General features: G+C 41.2%; 1 protein-coding gene across 1 annotated transcript; it reads right to left on the bottom strand.

Moving 5' to 3' along the window:
• Nucleotides 1-657: 657 nt before the first annotated feature.
• LOC121585436 (transmembrane protein 74-like) lies at nt 658-2,477 on the bottom strand. Its single transcript, XM_041901783.1, has 2 exons — nt 2,294-2,477; nt 658-1,608 (listed from the first exon to the last, which is right to left on the bottom strand). The coding sequence occupies exon 2, from the start codon at nt 1,544-1,546 to the stop codon at nt 710-712; it is 837 nt and encodes a 278-aa protein (XP_041757717.1). The 5' UTR covers nt 1,547-1,608; nt 2,294-2,477; the 3' UTR covers nt 658-709.
• Nucleotides 2,478-9,400: the final 6,923 nt, after the last annotated feature.

Raw genomic sequence — 9,400 nt, 5'->3', positions numbered from 1 at the left:
CAACTTCTAATACATCTCACTTTCTAAACTCATGGGACGGACACATTTCCCTCTAAAATGCATGTATGCAGCATATTACTGACTGTTGGACACTTTCACATAAAATATGAATCACCTTAATAATAAATGAAACCTCTCAGAGATTGCACTATGAAAAATGTGGCCCAGCATTTTCGATTTCCAATAACACGTTTTTTTCTTAAACATAGATGTTTTTTCTTTTTAATTTATGTTGTCCTGCTTATTCATTCTGTATCATTTTGTTAATTTGCTTACCTGGTTAAATAGGCCTATACCTTGCATGTCCATTCAATTATATAGAGATCATACCATAAGACAATGTATATTTCATCATCTTGGATATTAAAACAAATGAATGTTTTAACAGTTATGCTAATGTGCTGTAGGTAGACCGACTGATGTGTTCAGGTTGCACATTTTGGGTCTGGAGTTCCTGCATCATGCTGTATTGTGTTGCTCTGGCTTAGTAACACAAGACAAAGTATTTTGTCAACAGGATATCATTTTAATTCAAGGTCTCATCTATTATTTTTATTTGTCATTTAGCAGACGCTCTTATCCAGAGCGACTTACATGAGCAATTAGGATTAAGTGCCTTACTCAAGGGCACATCAACAGATTTTTCACCTAGTCCGCTCGGGGATTAGAACCAGCAACCTTTCGGTTACTGGCACAACGCTCTTAACCACTAAGCTACCTGCCGCCCCACTATCTCTTCCTTCATAGACAGGTGCGGGGACGACCGACTTGGGCTACATCTCGTTTTGAAATTGATGGAGCCATATAGTTTCGCTGAGTGCTTGGAATATGCAAATGCTTTTCTCCTGTACATCTCTCCCTTCCATATAGATATCATTAGCAGAGTGGAAAGCACTACCCCGCCCAGCGTCAGTAGACAAAGCCCTGCTATCACGCACCTATCCAGGTGTGCCCCTACCCTGGCACTTTCGATTTCCAGCCTCTCCATCTCCCTCGCAGACACGCTCTCCGGGTCCACTTTGACCTCGCGAGGGACTGCATACGATATAATCACTAACGAGATCCCGGTGACTAGGAAAGTGACCGCGCTTATAAAACCGTAATCTACAGATGCCCCCGAACTTTCTGATGCGAGATCATCATCTGACATTAGGGATAACTCATGCAACCCCTCGGGACAGTCATTAGGCCTACACCCGGAATTGTGGATACTTTCCCCACTTTTCCCAGGGCTTGCCAGACGCAAATTCACATTCTCGTCGACATAGGTGAAAGATGTCTCTAATTCCTCGTAGCAGCACACTCTGACCTTCTCCACCGCAGGGTGACTGTGTTTAAAATCCGGACTTCCGTTATGGGGAACCGTCCTTGGTGCTGAATTACACAGTCCTTCGCAGCCCGGAGCTGAGATAGAGAGCGCCCCTCCCGCTGAACTGCTCGCTTTACGAACATGCACCGGATTGGAATCCCAGTCAAGGACGCAGGGAGGATCGGGTTGTCTGCCTCTTCCGTCCTTATCTATATAAAGCAGCTCTACAGAAGCCATTCGATTCTTTCCGCTGGTTCACTTCAATTATTTCCCCACAGCGTTCTCAGTCCGCAGCATCCCTGATGAGAAATAATTGACAAATCAGATGTCACATAGGGCCTGATTATTAAAAATTAGCAAATTATTTCATGGGGAAAACGGCAGCCACCTGTGCGTAATTTGTGGCGCTTCAAGCCCATTTTGGGCACGTATGCTCATGATGTTATCAGAAATACTTAGCCTAAAAAATTGACAAAGTTAGTCTAATCATTTTGTTTGGGTTTAAATAATTTGCTCCATGTATACAAAGCGATTAAAGTGACAGATTAGCCTTATCCAATTAGTGCGCAATCCCCGTAAACCCACAGATTATCTCTAATTCTTTTTCAAACATAATGTCTATCATATTATGGAAGAACACACTCTTCACTACACCTAGTCATGATAACTGTCCATAACGGTATCATAGGGCACATACAATTTCCAATAGGTTGTTATGGAGAGAAATAATTGCAGTAGGCTGTTTTGTGTGGGAAAGAGGGATGGGTTTGAAGTAGATAAAATGCTTTCCACGCCTTGCAATATGCTTCTTCAGAATATCGCTGTGAAATATTGAAGATTAATTAAATAACGTGATAGATTTGGCGATGTGTAGTTGGAGCATACATAGCATATTCTTTCCTATACCCACAGTGCATCTGCTTAGTGTGCTCAGCTAATATAAACTACTGTATTTCAGGAAATAAATAATACAAAAGCACTTACTTCTTCAGCATTCATTATGTCGAATGTTCTTCATATGTCAGAATACTTTGTATAGAAGAATCATAATAGATCGATGATTAAATGCCTTTAACGAAAATGTAGCCTACATGATGTTAGAATCCTCGTCTGCTTGAGAGGAAAGATTTTCGCTGTAGTCCCTCCCTCCCACGCAAGGTTTAAGCTGCCTCGCTATGGTGCTGAAATGAGCTGGCTACCCCCCGTACCCTTGAACAGATGCAGATTACTCCAGCGTGCAGTCAAATAAACACACACCAGAGAGGCTTGAATTCTTATGGACCTCTGCATTTGAAGTCCAATAATTTCCCGCTAAAGTATCAACCTTATGGGAATTCGATATCGTTTATTTTATCAAATGGCCATTAACGTTACTAGAGCTGTGTTAATATTCTGCTCAAGATGTATACTTTGTGCAACGTTAGATGCTTGGTTGCAAGTGAAAAAAACCATGCACAGGCCTAAACCATAGCCAGCCTACAGTGAATTGTCAACTAAACCACATGTGGGAAAGGGAAAGCGAGCACCTAGTCAGTTGTACAACTGAATGCATTCAACAAAAATGAATCAGAGAGGTGCGGGGGTCTGCCTTAATCGACATCCACGTCATCGGCGGCCGGGGTGCAGTAGTTGTTGGGGGTTAACTGCCTTGCTCAGGAGCAGAATGACAGGATTTTACATTGTCGGCCCGGGGATTCTCGATGCAGCAACCTTTCGGTTATTGGCCCAACGCTCCTACCCACCATCTGTGCCCTGGCCCCATGGAAGATTAGTGGTCACTATGTCAAAGGCATTATTTAATCCAGGTTTAATCTAGAGATCTAGCCCAGAAAATCTTAGTATATATCATTCATTCACATATTCTGAGTCCATCCCCATATTTGTAAAGCTGTAAAGCAATCCACAAGATACAGCACAATGATTTTCCTGAATGGCAACACTTTGCAATTCAATTGATGCCGTTGTCACATCCACCTGCATATTTGTTAGTATAACCCTATGCCTTTATGCAGCTGTGTCCCATGCACATGTTGCCAGCAGCAGACCAGTGGCAGTATGGGGTGAAGGACTTTGGCCCATGGCCCAATAAACTCTCATTTAACAGATGAGGCTGGAGGAGAGAGGAGGGTGATTCATCTAGCCAGTTGTTCCAGCAGAGCTTGGGAAGCAATACTGCCCAGTCATGACTTGATGTATCATGACCCTGCATTATGAGAGTGGCCAGGCTGCTGTCTATTCCAAGGATTAACAGAGCGAAGACTTACAGACCATCAGTTGTTATCTGCTACAACTAGGCTACACCACTCTGCCAAGGACAAAAGTCCTGCATGCGGCAAAGACAGCGACCCAGAGGCCAGTACATCTTCATAGAGTGTCTCATGCCACTGGCACATCCAAAGGGAGAATGGGCTGTAGATTATAAACATGGCTATGCCACTCCTTAAGGGTCTGTATTGTCTTTAGGGGATAACAAATGTATGTCTTTCATGTCCTCAGAGGCAATTCATTTTGCAGCAATCACAATACAGACAAAATCACATATTAAAAAACAACAACATCAAAATAGCAAAGGATATTTATAAGCAAGTATGCTGGATGTACAAATAATGTGTATGGACTATAACAGTCATGATGCTTTTGATAAAACACCATACTTATTATTGCAGCATAGATGGGTTGTGGTGTTTATTTATCTGTTGTGGTACGGAGGTGCGGGCATTGTACTGTACATAAATAGAACATAAGTCCTAAGTCTAAAACCTAAGCACTAAACATTAACCAGCTAATGTAAACAGTAAACAGCTTCTCACTGTACATGCCCATGTCATGTGATGATACAGTGCCTTGCAAAAGTATTCAGCCCCCTTGGCGTTTTTCCTATTTTGTTGCATTACAACCTGTAATTTAAATGGATTGTTATTTGGATTTCATGTAATCGACATACACAAAATAGTCAAAATTGGTGAAGTGAAATGAAAAAAAATAACTTGTTTCAAAAAATTCTAAAAAATAAATAATGGGAAAGTGGTGCGTGCATATGTATTCACCCTCTTTGATATGAAGCCCCTAAATAAGATATGGTGCAATCTAAGTGTCACATGATCTCAGTATATATACATCTGTTCTGAAAGGCCCCAGAGTCTGCAACAACACTAAGCAAGGGGCACCACCAAGCAACCGGCACCATGAAGACCAAGGAGCTCTCCAAACAGGTCAGGGACAAAGTTGTGGAGAAGTACAGATCAGGGTTGGGTTATAAATCAATATCCGAAACTTTGAACATCCCACGGAGCACCATTAAATCCATTATTAAAAAATGGAAAGAATATGGCACCACAACAAACCCGCCAAGAGAGGGCCGCCCACCAAAACTCATGGACCAGGCAAGGAGGGCATTAATCAGAGAGGCAACAAAGATACCAAAGATAACCCTGAAGGAGCTGCAAAGCTCCACAGCGGAGATTGGAGTATCTGTCCATAGGACCACTTTAAGCCGTACACTCCACAGAGCTGGGCTTTACGTAAGAGTGGCCAGAAAAAAGCCATTGCTTAAAGAAAAAAATAAGCAAACATGTTTGGTGTTTGCCAAAAGCCATGTGGGAGACTCCCCAAACATATGGAAGAAGGTACTCTGGTCAGATGAGACTACAATTTAGCTTTTTGTCCATCAAGGAAAACGCTATGTCTGGCACAAACCTAATACCTCTCATCACCCCAAGAACACCATCCCCACAGTGAAGCATGGTGGTGGCAGCATCATGCTGTGGGGATGTTTTCCATCGGCAGGGACTGGAAACTGGTCAGAATTGAAGGAATGATGGATGGCGCTAAAATTCAGTAAAAGGAAATTCTTGAGGGAAACCTGTTTCAGTCTTCCAGAGATTTGAGACTGGGACAGAGGTTCACCTTCCAGCAGGACAATGACTCTAAGCATACTGCTAAAGCAACACTTGAGTGGTTTAAGGGAAAACATTTAAATATATTGGAATGGCCTAGTCAAAGCCCAGACCTCAATCCAATTGAGAATTTGTGATATGACTAAAAGATTGCTGTACACCAGCAGAACCCATCCAACTTGAAGGAGCTGGAGCAGTTTTGCCTTGAGGAATGGGCAAAAATCCCAGTGGCTAGATGTGCCAAGCTTATAGAGACATACTCCAAGAGACTTGCAGCTGTAATTGCTGCAAAAGGTGGATCTACAAAGTATTGACTTGGGGGGGTGAATAGTTATGCACGCTCAAGTTTGTTTTACAATAAATAAAAAAATACATCTTCAAAGTGGTAGGCATGTTGTGTAAATAAAATGATACAAACCCCAAAAAAATCAATTTTAATTCCAGGTTGTAAGGCAACAAAATAGGAAAAATGCCAAGGGGGGTGAATACGAATACTTTCGCAAGGCACTGTATATGATTAGATTAATATATTTTTACTTATTTCAATGACATTGATGAGCAATTTCCAGTGTACGGAAGGAAATATGATCAAGCATCAGCCCCTGGGCATCTAAAGGCCATAGCTTGGTGGATTATTAATAAGCAGGTCGCTCAGTGGCGTATGCCTTAGAGATTGTTTTGGAGAGTTGGCACGCAAACCCTAGCTGCATTTGAGAGGAGGACAAGGCAGGGTGGCTAGAGCATTACGAGAAAATAAAATGGTTCAGGGACTCTATTAGAGAAATAAAAAGAGGGAGTATAATAGAGAGAAAGGGAGTACATTTACATTTTTGTCATTTAGCAGACGCTCTTATCCAGAGCGACTTACAGTTAGTGAGTGCATACATATTTTTTTTCATACTGGCCCCCCGTGGGAATCTAACCCACAACCCTGGCGTTGCAAGCGCCATGCTCTACCAACTGAGCTACACAGGGCCCATCATGCAGACCGTGTTAATACACAGCAACTAGCCATGGTCACCTTTCCTTCTAACAGTACAGAAATATACACATGTACTGCCCATCCTGTGGACAATCGTCCTTTCTCCTACTCTGTCGATTGGTGTCGATTGGAGTAGTAGAGAGAAGTGAAAGACAGGACTAAAAGGTTGGGCGTCCGAGTGGGGATGTGGAGGTTGATAACAGTTAGACAGGGTCAGTAAATATTCAGTAGTTGGCACTGAAGGTTCATTGAATGGTCTTCCAAATTGGAACAAGGTCTTGCCCTGACATGGATACTATGGGTTATGTTGTAACTTCTCATAATGTAGTGCTGTTTTCTCTCCTCTGAATATCAACCAGCTTTTTTTTATGCCTTTCAGAAGGAATACACCTCAAAAGATGGAAGCAAAAACAGGAAGGCAAGGCTGTGTGTGTGTGTGTGTGTGTGTGTGTGTGTGTGTGTGTGTGTCCCCAGATTGGCAGTTTAAAGAAGACATTCATCTTTTAATGAAAAGATAAAGAGATAATAAAAATATTTTTTGCAACAATCATTAACTCCTGCTGCTCATTCGATTAAACTTCTAGGCAGGGATAATTGATTATTATTTTCCATCTACCCACACTCTCTACATTATAAATATTTTAATGCTATCATCTAAGGCCTCTACCATAGCGTGGCTTGCTTTGCATACTAATTTATCTGATAGCTTTTACGTGCAATTCTATGACTTGCCCCTAAATGTCTGTGCAACTGAAATATTAGTCCTATCTCTTCGTGACATTTAGACAATTTTACTGTATCTAATTATAACACTATTACAGCATACAGTTGCAAATCTTGTTTTAGAGTGAGTAATATTTGCTATTATCGTGATCAAACCATGTTATGGGGATTTAGTGTTAGTGTCATATAAACAGCTCTTTGGTGTTTTTGTATGCAGAGCATAGTTGTGCAGGAAAGCTGTTTATTATGGAAAACACACAGGTTTGAAGCAGGGATAGGTTTTGTTCATTAGTCAAATGAAATAAGCTTGACTTCAGGCCAAATGTCATTCATTTTTGGAGACAAAACATGCCAAACCTTAAGAAGTAACCACGGCGAATATAAAACAAACCTATATTTTTTTGTTGTGAAGTTTAGCTTGACATTTTTATTAGAAAATGAATGTTCTCACAAAATCCATTGTAATACATAATTCATGGAATTAGCATAAAATATAATTACATCACAGTCAAAGCTTTTATGAAATAGATATTCATAAATTCATGGACTCCTACCTGACAACCCTGCAATACCTTAGTCAGATACACATTCACGTTTCAGTTTAAGATGAATGACAATCCATCACAGCCAGTCAACTATGACCCCAACATTTTAATTATATTTCAGACTACTCGCTCAGCAAAAACACGCAGGAGATTATTTAGCCTAAAGGAATACCCCCCTCCTGAGAGAATGCAGCAGTTCAGAAATTCAAATATGTTTGGTGATAACAGTAGAAACTTGTCCAAATGGTGAAAAACAAAGGGAACAAAAGCATTTTTTACCTCTTCCTCTATAATAACATTACCATTTCGCAAGAGTGCAGTTGACTTCATACCCAAACAGTTTGGGGATTCAATTGACAGTTTGACTATTTTTGAAAATACACTGACTGTACAAAACATTAGGAACACCTTCCTAATATTGTGTTGTACCCCTTTTGCCCTCAGAACAGCCTCAATTCTTTGTGGCATGGACTACAAGGTGTCGAAAGCATTCCACAGGGATGCTGGCCCATGTTGACTCCAAGTTGGCTGGATGTCCTTTGGGTGGTGTACCATTCTTGATACACGAGGGAAACTGTTGAGCATGAAAAACCCAGCTAAAAAATATTACTTTAACCTGTCTTATCCCCTTCATTCAGTCCATGCCCTGACGAATTAAGGTTGTTCTGAGGGAAAACGTGTGGGGGGGTGGAGGTGCAACCCAGTATTAGGAAGGTGTTCTTAATATTTTGTACACTCAGTGTATATCCTAACACAAGACCGTATAACAATGTGTCTGCTTTAGCCCCCTTGAGTATGACTGGGTCTGTTAAGAGTCCTGATTCCAGATTGTTTTTCATATCTCTTTAGGTATTCCTTGACCAAAACGAAAGCACACAATTGTGGTGGGTGCGTTTCCCCAAGTCCTTCTATTTGCAATTTGTCCACAAGATGGCAGTGAAAGCCCATTGTAATAATACTTGGGTGAGTACCTGCAGAATCACGCCCATGTGATCATGAGAACACTTGATCAAGTCACATTTGTTTTGTAAGTGGTGTCCATGATCATTATTTAGGTGGTGTGGTATATTTAAGCAATAATGCCCGAGGGGGTGTGGTATATGGCCAATATACCACGGCTAAGGGCTGTTCTTATGCACGACGCAACCCCGAGGTGCCTTATTGCTATTATAAACTGGTTACCAACGTAATTAGAGCATTAAGAATTAATGTTTTGTCATGCCCGTGGTATACCACGGCTGTCAGCCAATCAGTATTCAGGGCTCGAACCACCCAGTTTCTAATAATATATGAACTATAACTATTCTCTTACAATCACAGTGAGGTTCTAGAATGGGATATATTTTTTTATTGTTTTCACATTAATTGTCATTTTTGCTGTAACAGCACCCAACACACCACCCACGACAGACTGGAAACAACAATTACCTTGCTCCAGGGCACGACAGCAGTAACCTGACATATTGATGACAGCAACCCTTTGGTTGACGTCAACCCAGAGATTTATCACATCAGCCTTGGGATTCGAGGCCCCAAATCAACCCTTCAATCTGTATCGATAACAGATTAGACTGAGGTAATCTTGAACCCTTATAGTGAAGGTATTGTGCTTAGGGTGTCCAATTGTAATTACACTTCTCTCTCCATCTGTACTTTGAAAAATGTGTGATCTTAATCTCCTGAACTCTGCCTGTGAGGACGGATATACTTCTGTCACATTGTGATGATATTCTGATATTCTGCTACACCTAAATATTTATCACACTACTGAGACGGTATGGGTCGATAGAGCCATGACAATAAAGTAATGAATGACACACAGGAGCAGATGGGTCACAGCAGACAAGACTGTTAATTAATTGATGCATTATCAGCGTTCACTGTTTCAGCCATTCAACACAGATGCACTGTTTGATTATATTAGGACCTCTTTTAGTCCTCATTT

The sequence above is a fragment of the Coregonus clupeaformis genome, chromosome 17, assembly GCF_020615455.1.
Source record: "Coregonus clupeaformis isolate EN_2021a chromosome 17, ASM2061545v1, whole genome shotgun sequence".
In the NCBI taxonomy this organism is placed as follows: Eukaryota; Metazoa; Chordata; class Actinopteri; order Salmoniformes; family Salmonidae; genus Coregonus; species Coregonus clupeaformis.
Note: the sequence above shows the minus strand (reverse complement) of the source record. Positions and strands in the feature narration are given on the sequence as shown.

Bases quoted from the DNA above. Each gene is read 5' to 3' on its own strand.
- LOC121585436 (XM_041901783.1), bottom strand. From the start codon at position 1,546: ATGGCTTCTGTAGAGCTGCTTTATATAGATAAGGACGGAAGAGGCAGA.